We start from the raw sequence: 18,796 nt of genomic DNA on the forward strand, positions 1-18,796 counted from the left end.
TGTGTAGTGGATGATGTACGTTCTCCACAGTAGAACACGCACTTACTATTAGAGCAAGGTGAGATTTCTCCTCAGTGACTACTGAAAAAACAATTGAATTGCACATCCAGATGGGATCGCCCAGGAGATGATGAATAGAATCCCAATCCAGCAAAACAAACACCTACAGTACAAGTTAACTCCGAGAAATCTTGGATGGAGAATTACTGGGTACTTCGGATGTAACTGATACACGAAGTTCAGCCTGCAGCTGACCTGGCTCCCTCACAGCCATCCATGTTTGCTATACCCAGGACCACAAGGGCTCACATTAGTCAGTGCTGCCAGACGTGGATGGGGCCCCAGGCAGCAGCCCACCAGGCTGAATGTACCTCACTTCCATCTGCATCTCTCAGCATCAGCACTGACCTGGAGAAGTAGTGCAGGACGGAGACAACAGAGGATATAATGGAACAAGGGACAGGAGCTGAGAAAATCACAGAATCACAGAATCGCAGGGGTTGGAAGGGACCTCCAGAGATCATCGAGTCCAACCCCCCTGCCAAAGCAGGGTTTGTATATCAGGTGAAATGGGTGCCAAAGCAGGGTCGCAACTGTATGTTTGGTCTTGCTGAAGTTCTCCCCCAACAAAGAAACAGTCAGGAACCCCAGGACCCTAGGTGAGTGTGGTTCTAAGCTATCCCCCCTGGGTGTCCCTCCTGCTGCTTCTGTACCGCACAAAGACAAACTGGGCAGCAACAGCCAGTCAAGGTGATACAGGACAAAGAAGCAGAGCAAGAAGGTGCAGCCGCACCGGTAGCCCACACACTTCAGAGATTATTTGAAGCACTGCAATGCTATTTGAGCAGCTTCGTTTGATGTGCCATCTGGTGAATCATTTACTGGGAGTGTCTTAATCACATCAAAGGCACCTATCAATGCAGTGGATTTCTCTGTGTTTAGGACTACCTGCACACTGCACTCAAGGAAGAGATATATTAGCACAGAATTAAACTTCACCACGCTGCTCTCTCCCACAGTAATAATAATAATAAAAATATCTGCATCACATAGCCGTAGGCCGCAGGTTTCAGGAGAATATTTCAGCACTACTCCAAAAAGGCTGTGACTTTACCACCAGCTTTGTTCGCTTTTTCAATGATTTATAACAACAGGCATGTATCTGCGGCATAAAACATCAGCAGAGAAGCATATTCACCGACTGCGGGGCAGCGCGCCTAGGCAGTCCCTCCTTGAAATGAGAAAACCACCAGTGTCCGTTGGCTCGAGCCCGAGAGTGAGCGAGGGCACCTTTACAAGAACGGTCTTTCTGGCTCCTAAACTTATGTCGGAAATGACTACAAGGCCAGGCGCAGTCGCATCGAGCGCAAGCCCAAACAGGGCAGCCCGTACCGCACAGCGGCTCCGTCCCGCTCCGCGCAGCCCCGATCGCGCCCCGACGCTGCCCGACACCGTGCGCCCGAGCCCCGCAGTCTCCGCCCGCCCCTCTCCGCCCCTTCCCGCCCCGCGGCGGCGGGCGGCCGCGAGTGCGCGCGGCGGCGCTCGGCTGATTTACGGCTCTGCCGCAAACGGCTCCCGGCGGCGGCCCCGGCTCCGAGCCGGCTGAGCGCGGCCGCGGCGGCCACCTCGCGGCCGGGACGGGGCCGGGCCCCGCAGCCGCACCGCAGGGCCGGGCCGGCGGTGCCGGGGCCCCGCGGCCGCGTTCCTCGGGGCCGACGGGAGGCGGCGCGGCACCGAGCCGCAAAGTTTGTCGAGTTCGCCCCGCGCCCGGGGCCGCTTCCTGCCGCCGGGGGCCGGCCAGGGATGCAACAAGACGCGGCGGAGCAGAGCGGCTTCCCCTGGCAGGACGCGCTCGGCGATGCCAGCCTCCGCCTCCCGTTCCGCTGCCCGCGCTGTGGCGAGCGCGGCCGGTTCCGGAGCCTGTCGGCGCTGAGGGCGCACCTGGAGTACGGCCACGGATACGAGGAGCGGAGCGCCCCGCCCGAAGGCGGCCCGCCGTCCCCGCGGAAGGGCGCGGGCCCGGCCTCGCCTCCGGAGCCCTGCGGCGCGGGCGGCGCCACGCGGTACGCGCCCCGCGCCGGCCTCTGCGACGCCTCGAGCGGCGGCGCCGAGGGCCGGCGGGCGCTGGAGGCCGAGCGGGGCCCGGTCTGCTGCCTGGCCGGCTATGCGCCCGCCCGCTCGCCCGGCTCGCGGCTCCCCTCGCCCGTCCTGCCCGCCGCCGACTCCAAGGCGTCGTTCGAGGCGCACGTCAGGGAGAAGTTCAACAGGATGGTGGAGGCCGTGGACAAAACGATCGAGAAGCGGATCGACAAGCTTACCAAAGAGCTGGCCCAGAAAACGGCGGAGCTGCTGGAGGTGCGGGCGGCCTTCGTGCAGCTCTCCCAGAAGAAGCAGGAGGTGCAGCGGCGGGAGCGCGCCCTGAGCCGGCAGGTGGATGTGGCGGTGGAGATGATCGCGGCCTTGAAGCAGCGGCTCACCGAGTCCGAGGAGGAGCTGCACCGCAAGGAGGAGTAAGTGGGAAGCCCTGTGAGCGGGCCCGGCCGCCCTGGGGAGCAGCGAGGGAAGGTTCGGTCTCTCGCTGGCCGTAGAAGGGCCTGGCAGTCAGCAGCAGCCAAAGGTGATGTTTCTAGAGCCACGGTCCCGGTAGGCATGGCTGGAGCGGATGGCTTCCGCGTCTGGGAGGCATAGCCACTGACTTTGACATTGGCTAGTGCCTGCAATGCGACCCTGCTGTGATGGGATTGAGGCATGCGAGCTGTCATCAGCACGCAGCCTGATTTACACTGACACCTCTAATCCATTATGTTTTATGGGAGAGATGCTTGGGTAAGTGCTGTAGGAAATAGCAAGTAGCATCTTTTCCCTGAAGTTGCTGCACCACAGTGAGGGGGCCATGCAGAGAGCTGGCCTGTGCAGCAGCAAAGCCATGCTGGAGGCAGTGCTGAACTGGACAGCAAACTACAAAACTGTCGGTGGCAGGACCAGGTACCAGCTGCCAGTCATTATGACTAACCTGGTTCATCTAAAAAATGTGTTTGAGGTGCAGCCATTAAATGCGTAGTGATAGCCGATACATTATTTATACATGATCTACTTAGTTTATGCAGTGCTTGATGAAGCCCTTAAACTTTTTGGAGCAGCACAGCTTATTTTACAGGAATACAAATTAAGACTTGTGGTAATGGAATGCCTCCAGACCAGTTTACCGGCTTACAAAGAGAGATGCTAGTTGCCATGACGCTGATCTTGGGAGAAATAAGGAAGGTGGTGTAGGAGTTCAGTGTAGGAAGTTTGGATGGCTTTCATCGCTCCTTCCTGAAGCTTAATCTAAGCACTAGAAAGGAATGGTGCTGATGGCTCCTGCATCTGTAGGAGTCGTAACAGAGTCCATGCTGTAGATCACCTAGAAGAGTGGACAGCAAAGGTGGAGGCATTCAAACCCATCCTCGTTGAGGGGATATTCAGCAGTACCACTGATTTTCATGACCTGAAAAATCAGGTGGTCTTCACAGACAGTGCATATCAAGAACTCAAGATGACGCTAAAGATAATAGTGGTATTGAGAGAGGGATTTCAAAGTATGCAGAAAGAGGCTGTGAAGATGACTTACTGTCTTAAGTAGTTTTGATATTCCCATCCAGCCAAGGTCCCCTTATGGGCTCAGAGCATGATTCACCCTACTTGCTCTAGACAAATATCCCAATGTAAAATTGCTCCATGGTGGTCCTTCTGCAGACTAGAGAAGGACCTTAGGTAAGCAGCCATATTAGGCTGGAATGCTGAACTTCACATACCCAAAGTTAAATGATATGAATCATTCCCCAAACTAAACACAAGGTACGCTGAAAAATGCATGACTTATGCTCTCTAAGAAAAGCGTGCTTCTTGAGACAAAGCAAGAAGCATTCAGTGGTGCTGCAGAAGACAAGACCTCCTGGAAAAAGAGCAAGTGTGGAAATAGAGGTACAGTGAGTCTGATATGAAGGGAATGACAAAGTAATTTCTGAGACCTGTCTGTATATTCATTCCTTTGTTTTCAAAAATTTAATTGTTCAGTGTGCCAAAAAAGACCTTCCCCTTCAAAAAGGAGGATCTGAACTTTGATTTCTGGAAGAAGTCCAGATGATTAGAAAGCCAAACAGGACAGCTTAATGGAAATTGCAGAAGCAGGAGTTCTTGTTGCAGATTGTGAAAAGTCAAAGGCACCCCTTAGGGACTGCTGATACTTGCCGACCTTCAAAAATAAATGCTTTCAGCAGTTTCTTTGGACTTTTTTTTTTTTTTTTTTCCCTATAAGCAGCCTAGTAAATGTGGATAACTTTTCTCAGAAGTAGTATTGATGTTGAACCACTGTAACTTAGAATTCACTCCTCTTTCCTCTTTGTAGAAGAAAAAAAGAAAATAACTTTATCCCAGAAATATCTCTGTATCATGCTTTTCATAAGGAAGAAAACCAGTCTTTGGTTTCAATGATTGTCCTAGTTACCAGGTATGGAATAGGCTGGATGCAGAAACCATAAATTGGTTATTATTATGCACTTCTAGATCTCAGAGACTGAACTGTGGCTACTCTAAATCAGTCTGGGGGGAAAAGAAAATACATTTATCTACAAGGGGAAAGAAATTTTAACTCAAATCTTAGACAAGATCACAAAACAACTTATTTGGAGGCTTTTGTGGAGGAAAAAGTTGACAACTGGTAAGGGGTAGGACAGGTGTGGGATCCACACTAAGTAAACTAATACAATGTTAAAGCAGTATTACTCTAAGTAAAGAAAAGTCTTGCAGTAGGTGCTGTAGTCTCATCAAATTTAGAACACTGAAAGGCCAAAGCTGCTTTTTTTGTTCCCTTTTTAAATTGTTCTTATCTGGGAGGGAATGAAAATGAGAACTAGATCTTTTAGAGAAACTTTGGCACAGCTACCAAAGTTCCAGTACACCAACCTGCCTCAGTTGAACCCTGGGCAGTTCTGGTGAAATGGCTACGGTGTGAAGCCTTTAGAAACAAGCAAACAAATGATTTTACTTAAAAAGGCGCCCCGAGGGGGATACTCAGTGTCTGACAAATGAGTGTGCAAATCAGCATGAGTACTGTGATCTTAATGCTGAAACAGTTTTCCCAAAAGGGATAAGGTTGTGTTGAATAAGACATCAAAAAAAAAAAAAAAAAAAAAAAAACCACAACCATTCAAACTAAAAGCAGCTACAAACTCCTCTTGTAGAGGACAGCTAGAGGCTTGTTTCTGGAAGTCGTATAAAAACAGTGGAACATTCAGTGGTGACTTCATCTCTTAACAAGGGCATACATGCAGTAAGTTGTCATCTCTGACAGTACTTTCTTTAACTGGTCTAATACATTTGTTTTGAGTCTGTCTGGTCACGCCTCTGCTCTGGTACAGCCTGCAATAAAAGGGGTATTTCAGAGTAGCTGTTGTGGTGAGTGATTCCTTTTGCCATTGCCTTCACCTAAAATTTGCGATTAATGAAACTTTGTGTAAATAACAGCTTGACAGTGAGATTTAGAGTTAGCTCTTAAAGACCAGTGCAACTGATGCTTTCTCTAAAATATCGGCTTTCCTTTAAGTACAAGCTTCAGTTGTACAATAAAAGTTCAGCTTTTTGCTCTAAGAATCTGACCACAGCTAGATGTCGTTCTTCAACTCCAGGTTTCAAGGCATCCTGCTCCCTCTTCCCCACCTCCTTTCATCTTCCCACTCAGGAGATTACCCCGCCCGGCCCCCCCCCCCCCCCCTTGCTTGTTCTGGCTCAAGTGTCCCACAAAATGGGTCTGTGAATTAAAGCATTTTAATCTTCACAGCGTCACCCCAATAAGTTCAGGGCTCAGATCTAGACCACAACCCAGTGAATGGGTGCAACTGATAGGACAGTAACTCTCTGAGAGGAGGAGGTGTGAACCTCTTAAATCAGATGTGCTGATATTGGTGCAGGAATGTGAAACCACAGCCTAATGAGTAACAGATGCCAGCCTTCAGGCAGTAATGCCAATGGGATGATCAGGTCAGCAGCGTTGATACTTAATGAATATATCTGCTTTAAATATTCTCACAATGAAAACTTGCTTTGGTAGGAACTTTGCTGTCCTCAGGTACAAGAACAAAAGGATTTGTTTCTCTGTCCACTTTAGGCAGAGATATTCAAAGTATTCAAATTCTGTAAAGGGATTTGATACTTGGGCATGGAGTTGGCATAGAGCCTTGTGCTTGTCCGCCTACAGAGCAGTTGCAGGTGTCAAAGTTGCTGTAAATAGTCCCAGGAACAGTGTTATCTATCTGTAGGAGGGTTTGGTTGCAATGTGTGAAACCATTATCCCTTACTGTCAGTTGTTAAGGAGCTGGAGGTGCCCCAGGCTCTACATCTACTTTGAGTCACATGTTTATCTGCAAGCACTAAGGGTAGCAGCAGAGTCCGTGTGCCAACAACTGCCCTGGTAACACAAACCCCAAACTCAAAAGTTTCTTGTTCTCTCTTGCTTTACTCACCCTGGAAAGGAGCACTCATCCCCCTAAAAGATTTCATTTGAGGGAGGTTGCAGCTCCTGAGACAAAGGAGGGAACTGCCCCTTCTCCCTGCTGCCTGGTCATAGCCCTTCAACAAAACACTATGCTGTACAACATATGCTAATGTAAGTCTTGCAAACTATAGGCAAACGGACTAAATCACTGCTGCCTGTTACAGAAATTTACATACATTCAAACTGCAGCATCATTTACTCCACTTCAAAAGTGTTGTGGCAGGATCGAGACCTTACAGAGCTCTTAAAACAAGGGCTGGGAAGCAGAGGAATGAAAAGAGGTTGGAGGCTGACAGAGCAGAGGAAAGTGAGAAAGAGGCGTCACTGAGAACAGAAGGGTTCCAGGAGAGCTAATAGCTCTGCATAACCTTTCCTTAATACAGCAGTGGTGCTGCAGATGTTATACAGTCAGCATAGGGTAGCAGAGACTTCCAAACAGAAAGGGCAGTGCTTCAGGTCTGAAGATGATCAGAGGACTGGAGCATCTCTCTGAGCAAGAAAGGTTGAGGGAGTTGGATTTGTTGAGCTCAGAACCTTATTGCAGCCTTCTAGTACTTCAGGGAGCTTATAAACAAAAGGGAGACTGTCATCCTACACAGTCTGATAGTGTTGGGACAAGGAGGAATGACTTTAAACAAAAAAAAAAAAAAAAAAAAAAAAAAGGAGGTTTAGGTTAGATGTTAGGTGTTTACTCAGAGAGTGGTGAGGCAGTGGAACAGATTGCCCAGACAAGCTGTGGATTCCCCATTCGTGAAGGCATCAAGGCCAGGTTGGAAGGGGCCCTGGACCATCTGATCTAGTAGTCAGTCTAATGGTCAGCAACTGTGCCCATGTCAGGGCATTGGAACTTGACAATATTTAACATCTCTTCAACTTAAGCCTTTATTTGATTCTAATGAAAGAGTAAAAGATGGATATCATTATGCAACATTTCCCCCCAAATTTGGTAGAGGCCTGGAAAAATAAACTGAAAGTAAATTAAATAGTAAAAGCACAAAATCATCACAGCTATTGGAAATAGATACTAGAAATAAAACAAGCTAAGAGAAGGTCTGCACAAACTACAAGAGACAATAAAGGCAATTAAGCTGATAAGCTGGCTGCAGAGAAACTATGAGTTCTTTAGAGTATTTCCCCATGGGTCATGACAGGAGGAGGGTAAAAATTCTTCCTTCAAGTGACCAAGGCACAGCAGTGACACAAAGTGAACTCTCTGAGGAAGAGATCTTGGAGCAAGTAGACCTACCAGCAGTTATTCCCAGGGATTCTGAGAAGTTGGAATGAAAACAGAAAGTAGCTGAAGTGAGAAAGGTGATGCTTACAAGGACAAGGCATGAGACTGAGCTCTAGTGGGTGGGCATTTTCTGGCTCCTGTCTTTATAGAAAGAGTTTACAGAGTGGTTGTAGTATTTCAGCACAAAGGAAGATCTTTAGATAAAAGTTCTTATTACGATTCATAGATTACATTGGGGAAGAACAGAGGAAAATGATGGAAATGGTACTATTGCTGCTAATAACAGTTCCTACAAACAATGACTTGCAGGATGCCAAGGATTACCTTGAATAGTCTAGAAAGTAAGGCAGATATCAGGAATTTATCAAGTCTGTATGTCTGTTCTCCTGATTGTGATCTGAATCTTTCCCCTATTCCCTTATGGCACAGCTCTTTAACTACATATTTATAGGAAAAGAAAATTTGTGAGTGATCTACTCATGCCATAGAGCAGGAGACTAATGAGTGCTTTTTAATTACTTTTGCTGACACAATGACAAATATTAGCATTCATGAAACTACCAGCCTTTTAAAAGCAAGTGCCGGGTCCTTGATGTTTGTGGCAGAGGCTGGCTGCATGGCCTGGTGGGGACATCCCAGCAGTGTCCCAGGCTGGCAGGTTCCCTGCTCAGCCTCAGTTAGAAGGCCAGCAGCCTTGCAGACCACACACAGGTCTCCACCCGAGTAAATTTCTCTCCTTTGAGCTTCCCGTCAGCTGCAGAGAGGAGCCAATTGCAGTGCCATCAGCTTAATAAATCCAGAGTGGAATTGTGAAATGAAAGGAATTGCAGTGCTGTATGTGAGGTGATAATAAAGCCTTAAACGTGACCTCTGCGAGTTCAGATGAGCTTCTTCCTAAGCATTCTCTGATGGCTTTTTATTACCAGGTCACTCTGAACAAGTAGAATCACAGCCCTAAAACTAGAAAGTGTTGGCAGAGTTTAATGAACAGGCATCTCTCAGTTTCTTAGGCCAGATTTTGTGGGTAAGTTGATAGAAACTAACATTCACAAATGTTCTCATCCAAAAAAATACATGCTGGTTTATAGCTCATTCCTTCCACTAGATCATCCACACATACAACTCACAGATGCTCACTGCTGCAGTGCAGATTGATGCAACTTGAAGTCTAAATGGCAGATTTGCATAGCTTGTGCCTAACTTCATAAGGCAAAACCAGCATGCTATTAAAATAAGTGTCTACAACAATGCTGAGTTAATCTTTGATGAAGTGCAGAGAAGCTTTGCATTTGTTATAAACAAACAAAGTTCTGCACACAGTCAATGAATGTACAGATGTTACAGTTATGAGATATACCAGAGAGCTTGGCTACACGGTTATTACACCAAAGCAGAAAAGACTGGATGCTTACCCATACCCTGGGCTTGTTCAGAAACCTTCAGCAGGGTGGATCTCCAGAAGAGATCCTTCCCCACTGGCAGTCAGCTCTTCAATAGGTCTAGGAGAGGTGCAGCCAGGCTCCACCCCTTCCAGCAGCACAGCTGAATTGCCTTCACCTGTGCTCCTCTGGGTGACTCATGGCTCGCCTCAGGTGATCATCAGAGGTTCAGGCCGTGATTCAGCAGTTCCCATACACTCTGAAAGGCTATTACTGCTATAAAACATTTCCTAGTTTAAGCTTAAAATGTTTTTTATCACAGGTGCTGCAATTCAAATGAACATGAACTAATCATGCTCTTTTTCATTTGGCAAGCATTGGTTCTCCCAAATCCCACATCCTAAGTTCTGTACAAAGCAAAAATGAACATGGCTCCATTGGCAGACCAGCTCCAAACATTGGAGCTGTTTATCTAGGCTTTATTAACTGGGGAAATCCTGCATGGCCACATTTGCCATTTTTTATAATACGTGGCTCACTGTAACCAAATGTCTCCCACTCTGAACTCCTGAAGGAAGAGGCCCAAATGGCAGCCCATGTATTACCAGTATGCAGAGCATTTCAAATGAACTCTGTTTCTGCACACACTGAAATCTTTCTGAGTCAGCAGTGCTACCTGTTCCTTCCAGTTGTGTTACCAGATAAGAAATATTTCTAAATTCCTGACCTAAAACTTGGTCTTCCCACACACATACTCCTTCCTAATCATCTCTATGATTCCTATGCTTCCACTAGCTCCAAATCCTAACACGGGACTCAGAAGGACTTGCAGGATTGCAGCCAAAATGGAGCTCAGTGGTCACAGCAGCTACATTAAACTTCCACTGTAAGATTATGATGAACCAGGAAGATTTCATACACTTCTCTTCATGTTTCAGATCAGATAGGCATGTTTCTAATATGAAAGGAGAAGGTGGCTGTGTCCAGAGAATATAAGAGGTTAATGGTGATGGTTAATGATAACAACATTTCTGTCCAGTGGCCTTCAGACCAACAAGACTGTATTCCAGAGATCTAATAACAGGACAAAAACACCCAAACCCACTGCCTATAAATTTGAATTCACTATTCAGGGTTCCAAACCTTCACTCAGTGTTTGAAAAAAATACTGAAATCTCTTAATAAAGGAGAAGAACAGTAATCAGTCATCATGAGAAATCACCATGAAGAAAGTTGGGAAGTATCAGTAATTCTTTGACAGCAGCAAGACTGTCGCCCTTCCCATTACTTACATCTTGCCTCTGTGCAATATGTTTGTCTTACAGAGAAGTTGTTACTTTCAACCACTTCCTCGAAGAAGCAGCAGAAAAAGAAGTGAGGGGAAAAGCCAGACTCCAGCACTTCATCGAGAACCTGTTGCAGCGTGTGGATCTGGCAGAAAGGCAGCTAGAGTATTACCAAAATCAGCAGATTGCGTGCAACCACATGGGTGGCAGTGACCACATGGTAAGTCAGCAGAGTTCTTCCATTAATTGTCACCCACCACTCAGGGGAAAGTGCTCAGCTTTGACTGTGAGTAGGCTCAGCAGGACAAGCTAATTGCTACTCCAGACAGGTTTGGATTTGTACAACATTTCTTTAGACTTATGTTTATTTATGTTTCAACTGCCACTTCGCATATTTGTCATGCCAAACTTGGAGTGTGGTTAAGCAGTAAAAGGTGAGTTTCAAACAACTCTTTACCTCATTATTGAAACCGGAAAAGTCTCACTGGCATGAATTTTGTTTGCTGCTTAGAGCTCTGATGATCTGATGGGTGGTGTAGAACACAGTCTCGAGTTGTAACCTAATTTAACCAGATCATAAAATAGTGAACAAAGGCAGCAGACAGATGAAAACTCAGCTTTGTGCCCTTCCAGCTGCAATCAGGTTTTGATATCACAGAATCACAGAATCACAGAATTGTAGGGGTTGGATGGGACCTCCGGAGATCATCAAGTCCAACCCCCCTGCCAAAGCAGGTTCCCTACAGCAGGTCGCACAAGTGGGTGTCCAGGCAGGTCTTGAACATCTCCAGAGAAGGAGGAGAAGGAGACTCACAACCTCCCTGGGCAGCCTGTTCCAGTGCTCCGTCACCCTCACTGTAAAGAAGTTCTTGCACACATTTGTGCAGAACTTCCTACGCTGCAGTTTCTGGCCGTTCCCCCTTGTCCTGTCTCCACACTTTGCAGAAAAGAATCTGACCTCGCCACTCTGCCCCCCACACCTTAGATATTTATAAACCTGGATCAGTCTCCTTTTCTCAAGGCTGAACAGACCCAGTTCACTCAGCCTTTCTTCACAGGGGAGATGCTCCAGGCCCTTCACCATCTTTGTGGCCCTCCGCTGGACTCTTTCCAAGAGATCCTTGTCTTTTTTGTACTGGGGAGCCCAGAACTGGACACAGTACTCCAGATGAGGTCTTACCAGGGCAGAGTAGAGGGGAGGATCACCTCCCTCGACCTGCTGGACACGCTCTTTTTAATGCACCCCAGAATGGCACTGGTACATGAGGGATGGAAAGAACAGCGATAACTGTAAATGCTGCTGCTACACAAAGCCACACAAAACAAGGCTGGTGCTTTCTTCCTGCTTACTGATACTGATGCTGCAACTGGCTGTTCGTGGGTCCTCGTGGCCATACAGCAGAAAAATTAACCTGGCAGAACAACTAACCTAGTGAAGGGAAAGGTAAAAATGGTGACAAGGCACTGTGCCATGTGAAAACCACGGTGCCATTGGTGATGAAACATACTGCATTCCTTGCCCTTGCTGTGGTTTCCTGCAGAGCCAGCTGTGGGACTTTGATGAATGGGGTAAGACTGGAAGCAATGAACTGGGAATGAAAAGCAGGGTAGGTCTTGCACTGGCTTGGGATGGCCACATGGGTAGTCTTACTGGCCGGAGAACACTTTCTGAACTCTTCTCAGATCTGCAGCAGTGTGGAAAAGGTTGAGGGAACAACATATAGAAGTTCATCCCATAGTTCATCCCATCTTGACTCCACTGAAGCCAGACTTTATTTCCTTTTGAACAAAGAAAGAGCAGAGAGGATGAGAGCATCCAGAGCTGGGAAAGAGAGAAGATAGTAATGAAATATTTGCCAGATTGTTATTTTTTTCCAACTTGGGCTATTTGGCTTTGCTGGAAACACTTTCCCTTGCATCACATACTGACAGTTTCTTGGAGATCCCTGAAGATTTTCAGGAAAGAGGTGGATCTCCATAGCAGACATGTTAGCTTGCTGGCAATTCAGCTTGCTTTCCTGTCAGAAGACTTGTAAGAAGAGTGAGCAGATTCCCTGTCAGACTTCAGAGACGAGAAACTACTGCTGTCTGAACATTGCTTTTAAGAATAACTATTTCTGGAAAAGCTCTCATTATTACTACTAAAACTCAGTATTTTCTCTACAATGCATCGTATTTATGTGGCAAGTTTTATCCATGTACCTTCTACAGTGAATTTCAAATCCAGTGAATACCCCATATTGTCTGTGTTAAATAGTCACTGCCCCACGGAGGTGAGATGAGAGGCATTTGATCACGCACTGCAATAAACAGGCACGTAGTGGTGGAAAGCAAAGGCTCTCCTAGCCACCTGGAAGACAAAGACCAAAGGCAAGAACCAAATAAATGTAGATGTGCTGAAACGTTGCATAAGACATCTCAGCCAGTATCTGTGTGAATGTTGAGGGGGGCTGCAAAGGTGGTCCTCAGTATTAAATCTCCCATATTCTTGATGTGTTTACTGGGATCCCTGGCTCAGCAGCGTTCCCTGGGGAAGGCAGTGATTTTTAAGGCAGCTGACTTGCTTTCTGAGTGACTTCAGCATTCCTTTAAGGTCACCCATCCAAATATTGACCAGCCTGACCTTCACGAGGTAATTACAGAAAAGCACACCATGGGATGGCTCCAGACTCCTATCCAAGACAGATGACAGCAAAGTCAGGCTGGGCACAAGTCCATTTGCAAAGCGTGGACAATACCAGGGACACAGGGAACATTTGCTTGGCTCAGTGACTTCATTAAATGATACTCAAAGGCTCAGTGTAGTGACACTGACGAGAGATCAACACAAAGAAGCCAGGCAGTTCCCGGACTGCTTTAGGCTGAGCTGGCATTAAATGCTTCCTTTCCTGACCCCCAGTGAAAGAGAGGCTAGATAAAGTGATACCAAGCTCTCAACCAAACTCTTGTAAGAAACAAAGCCCTGCAAAGTTGTGCTGGCACTGCAGCTATACTGTCCCTACTTCATATTGAGATTTGGGTTGGGAAGGGTGAGAAACACTTGTGTTCTTGCCCTCCAGCCTTGAGTGCAGCAGCCAAGGGCTCTCTTGCTTGCTAGCTGATGTTTCCTAGCTGTTCATGTAAAGGAAATGTTATCGCTGCAAAATTAAGGGCTCTGAGAGAAAATGCATTTAATACAGCTTATTCAAGCATTGTCCCTTGTTAATTATCTTCAACACAATAATTACTTCTTATTGTTCCATACTGTTCAATCTAATGTGAAGCATCTCTGTTCAGCCCACACTTGCTTAGCAGTTTACTGTGATTATCATTATGATAAAAATAGCAGGGTGAAATTCCATCCACAAAGTTTTAAAAACAAAATAAATTGGAGCAATAATAATCTGTAAAAAGGTTTTTTTCTAAAGTTTCTTTCTTGAATATTTTTCTAGAACTAAAAGGTGGTGGGAATAGAAATGGGATTTTGAAGACTACATTACATGTATTTTACCCCCACATCTTAGCTACTTGATAATTTGATATTAATAAATTTTCTATTTCTGTTTTCCTTGCAGTTTACAGACATTTCATTAAATAAGAAACCCAGATGCCTGTACGTATGTCTTCTTATTCTTTTCTTACTTAAAGATGTAACTTGATGTGCTTACATTGTTGCTTTTGCATTTCAAATTGAACCAAAAGCCTGAATCAGGTTGGTTTGATCAGATGCTGTACCTGAGGGTGGTCCATCACTATGTGATGTACTGGAAAAATAACAAATCACTGCTAAATCAAAATAAAATGAAATCTTTTTAAAGAAAAAAAGAATAATTTTATGTAAAGTAAATGACTTTCCCATTGGACTCTACTAGCCTATTGCAACACTGCAGTTCTGGAATCTGTTTGGTAAACACAGACCAAGCTTCAGCTGAAAATATCTTTAACATTTTGTAGGTAGGAGAGAGACAGTTGTCATTTCCTAACTGACAGTAACACTGTCAACTTAAAGATCACGTGTAAACAGGCAAGTGTCCTCAGAAAATATGGGTGCTAACAACATCTCAAGTTACTCAAGCATCTGTTCCGGGAGCAGCAGAACTAATCTGGGCTGTTTTCCTAAGTTATGGGTGACTTTGTATTTTCTTTTCAGGCTTGTAGATGCTATTGTAATCAAGGAAGATAGAAAGGAAGATAGACTCCCACTTGAGAAGTCTTTGGTCTAAATGTAATGCATTTTAGTAAAATCCATTAATTGCTGACAAATAACAGGAGTTCAAAGGCACATGTGAAACTGTTCAGAGGTTTCTGTTTAACTATTCGTAAAGTTCTCCTTTCAAAAGGCACTGGCAAAAACAGCATTCAGTGGTAGCCCCTTTATTTTGAATGATCAGATTAAAAATATCTTCACTTGACCCATGAAGCATAGAGGAAAAGATGCTCAGAGGGGTAGGGGAGTTTTGCTCTGCCCATTCTGTGGATGAAGGCTAATTCTGATTTTTCAAAGAGCAGCCTTGAAAGGAGGCCAGATTTGAAGGAAAAAGACACATCAAGAGGAACAAATTTTGTTTGTACCACATTTGTGTTCGAAACAGAGGGTCCCTGTGCAGTTATGTGAGGAGGAGGGGAAGGGGCACAACCAGAGAAGTGTTCAGTTGGACAATACATTACTGGTATCTGTTAGTGTAAATCAGGTACACCAGGAGAATGGCACGGGGAGAACAAAGAGTGAGGTTGTACGTCCTTAAGGGAGAGGCTGTCGCTGTGGCACTCACAAGCTGCAGCTTTTTCCAAAACTGGCTTTGTCAGTGTGCAATATTGTTTAGTTCCCAGGACAATTAATGCCAGATAGGTGGTTTCTAGACACGGCAAACTAACAAAAATAGCCCTGTGGGATCTTAGGAGGCAGCACATCTGCTCTTCTCGTTGCGTATCATAGCAGCTGGTGCCTACATCCATAGTACTGCTGTTACACTACATGTACCTGTTGTAAAACATTTTGAGATGATGTTAAAAGGGACTGTAATGTTCTTAGTTGAACTGTAGTTTAAAGATAAGATCACAGAGCAGAGGCCATGGCTTAGCTTGCGCAGCACCACAAATTTAGCGGCCCGAGCTCATCAATTTCATCATCTCCTACTGGGCCTGAACCATCACAGAGAGAATAAAGAATTCAGCTTACTTTAGCCTTTAAAATTTTGTACCCATCTTCACACCGATTTCTTTATTCTCCTTTCCTCTTCCCCCCTTTCATATTGCAGCCTAAAGCAAATCTGAAGAGTTCGGAGCTGGGTGGCCAGCAAAGAGGCAGTTGAGTTTCTTGAGCTACAGAGGTATCCTAGGGCTTGGCCCAGGTAGTGCTCATATCCCACTAGCAAACCCCACAGTTCTTGCACCCGCTTTCTGCTGTCATTGGAACCAGCATGGTCTTCCAAAGACTGCAGGGACATCTGTTCTTTGCAGAGGGTTGCTTTAAATGTTAACATCCCTTTAGTTAAAGAGGACGTAGACCTGAGCAAGGTGACAGCGCTCCAGTATCAACAGAATCATATGCTGAATGCTAGTCTACATGAAGATACACGAGGGATCCACTGGTAATGTGTAGGAGCTCTTGTAGTGAGAGATGCTTTTGAGTATTGAGAAATGTAGTTCATATTGCAATTATTCTTAACTTTCAGTCTGGCGCCTGTAAAACAAGGCTCTTTTCTGTCTACAACATTATATGGGTTTGGGACATTCTGGACACCTTTCACATTGGAAGATTGAGTAATAATTATTGTTAATCGTTATTATTAATTTCAGGAGCCGAGGAAGTCAGCACACTTCATATAACATCCCTGACACAAAGCCTCATTCCTTTCAAAAAGGAAGAGGCTTGCTGAAAAAATCAAAAGAAGAGAAAACCAGCTTGCAGCCAGTCAGATGCTTCTACGAACCTGTTGATTGCCCAAGAGAAATATGGAGAGCACAAAAGAAGGGTGAAGCACTCTGCTCTGCCCGGAAATTGAGTGCAAAGTCCAAGATGGGTAAAAAGACCAAACAGCTGTAGGAGCAGCTAAAGATACACAGTAACACAGGAGCTTGGCTTCGGCAGAACAGATACTGAATGAAGTTAATCATCCCACTTTTTCCTATCCGTCTGGCCACACCAAACATATCAAATAAAATATAAGGGAATATGTACAATATGGCATATTTGTATTATTTAGTAATGCCATTCCTTCTTTGGGCACTAAAAGAGAAGGGACATTTTATTCAGTTTACACAGAGGGTTTTCTATCTATTTATTTATTTATAGAGCTTATTTTAAATGACTGCAGTTATCTTGCGGGGCAATACTGTGGCTGTATGTTTAATTATTTTAGTGCCAGCATGTGGCTTGGTAATTTATTTTCCATCTATGCTGTTGCTGAAGTTCAGAAGAATCCATTTAATCGGCACCCAAATAATCACTCTTCCAGCTTAGATGGGTATAAGATCAATGATTAACTGCTACCTTTGCAGGCATACTTAGATGCAGAAAGCTTACCTGAGTTGCTTGGAGGCTATTAACAGCAGCAGATTGCTACCCTGCCTGTTGGGCGCTTCTGTAGACCTGGCAGTGCAGCCCTCATCCGCATGGTGCGCGCTGAGTCCGGGCGGCAGCTGGCAGCAAGCAGCAGCAGCTGGAGGGCAGCGAGTGGCAGACCAGAGCAGCACACTGCATTGCATGGCACCCTGTGTGAGGCTGCGCCTGGTGTGAAGCGTGAGAGGGCTGGAGCAGCTGTGATCATAACTGAAACCCTTCAGATTTTAATCTCCATGAAGAATCCTTCCAAGGATAATAGATTCTGGAATTTCAACTGCAAACCCGAGAGCGAGGAAGACTGCAGGATGGGAATACCTGAGTTTACAGTGGTTTGTGCCAATTAAAAGGATCCTTGTTTATCAGAGTATATATCAAGATGATTTTTCCATGTGTACAGTTTTTTGGTAACATGAATCCTCATACCATGTCTGCAGAAAGGAACATCCTGTCCATGTTACCAATGGGATTTGTTTTCTCAAGAAAAAGAATAGGTGGGACAGGTCTGTGTAATTTATTTTTAAATGCTCATATAACAGATGTAAATTGTTTTTGTGGAAGGTGATTTTTACAGTATGTGTCTAGAGATTTGTGAAAAATGTTTTTCATTTTTATAACTGACTGTAAGCAGAAATGAGTTTTAAAAGACAGCGTGTCTCTATGATTACTGCTGCAATAAGCACCTGAGCTGCAATATTTTTAGAGCAGATGACCAATCTGTTAGCTCAGATCAGGTAACTACAGATGTCATACATCTGTCAGTGCACAGAGCTCCCAGAAAGTAGCAGAGTGAAGAAAGAGTATTATTCCTCACTTCTATTTTAAATGGTGTTTGTGGAACAATCCGATATATGTTTAAAGATTCTCAACATCGTTTTGATAGAAAGTCACAGTGTGAAACAAATTCAGGTATTTTGTTTGCAAAACTTGTTCGACATTTTAATATTTAACTCTGTCACAAGGCCGCACTTGGCCTCATGCTAACCATTGTGGTGGAAAGGATTTGTCAGTTGTGTTGCATGGGTTTTGGTCAGGTCATGCGTAATGAGAACATTCTTAGGCAAACCACATCATAGAAACTACTTTTCATTTCTTCTGCTCCCACTTTCTACGGACATGAAAAGAACCATTTTTTAAGGATAATGATCTTTAGAAAGCAACTATGTTATTCCATTCCTTAATTCACTTGACACTGAAAGTATTATTTTTACATGCCTATCTACTCTGTTTGTCACCAAAGTTAAGTGCAACTACTAGTTCACTAACGAGATATTTATTTTATTATTTATTGCGCCAAAATCTTGACTGTAAGTTGTCCTTTTCTGGGGGAAAGAGAAAAAAGAGAGTAAAAGAAGTTGCATGTTCTTAACCTTTTCAAATCCTAATTTATAGTTACTTGCTGAACAGATGCTGGGTTAGTTAATTGGAGAGAAATTGGATTGCACTGTAACCCCAGGTAAAAGTTTTTAGAATATAACCATTCTAATAATAAAGTTATATTTCTCAGTTACGGTGTTGTTTAACTTTGTGAAAACACAGTGTTTTTTAAAAAGCCTATGCAATAGCAGAGAAAAGAGGCAGCAAAGAATAGTCCCCTTTGGACTTGGGCTTGCTCCTTGCACAGAGGGAAATTCAGTAGGAGCTGGATGCCCAGTTCCCAGACATTTTTAGAACACCTTGTCAATAACTAAGGTCACCTCAGAGCAGTATGTGTGCAGGCTGGGCCCTTACAGGTGACCTTTGCTTAAAACAAAATGTTCTAACACACATAACGTTATCAGCCAGGGAAACAAGAGACTAATTGAAAACCAGACCTCTAATGAG

The 18,796-nt window shown here is 44.9% G+C and overlaps 1 protein-coding gene across 1 annotated transcript; it reads left to right on the forward strand.

The window, feature by feature from the left end:
- The first annotated feature begins 1,722 nt into the window (after window positions 1-1,722).
- On the forward strand, window positions 1,723-18,478 carry ZNF365 (zinc finger protein 365). Its single transcript, XM_042863364.1, has 4 exons — window positions 1,723-2,510; window positions 10,471-10,651; window positions 13,986-14,023; window positions 16,210-18,478. Exons 1-4 carry the CDS (start codon window positions 1,804-1,806, stop codon window positions 16,454-16,456), a joined length of 1,173 nt encoding a protein of 390 aa, XP_042719298.1. The 5' UTR covers window positions 1,723-1,803; the 3' UTR covers window positions 16,457-18,478.
- The last annotated feature ends 318 nt before the right edge of the window (window positions 18,479-18,796 follow it).

The sequence above is a fragment of the Lagopus leucura genome, unplaced genomic scaffold (genome assembly GCF_019238085.1).
Source record: "Lagopus leucura isolate 7727_CA_CO unplaced genomic scaffold, USGS_WTPT01 Super-Scaffold_739, whole genome shotgun sequence".
Taxonomy (NCBI): domain Eukaryota; kingdom Metazoa; phylum Chordata; class Aves; order Galliformes; family Phasianidae; genus Lagopus; species Lagopus leucura.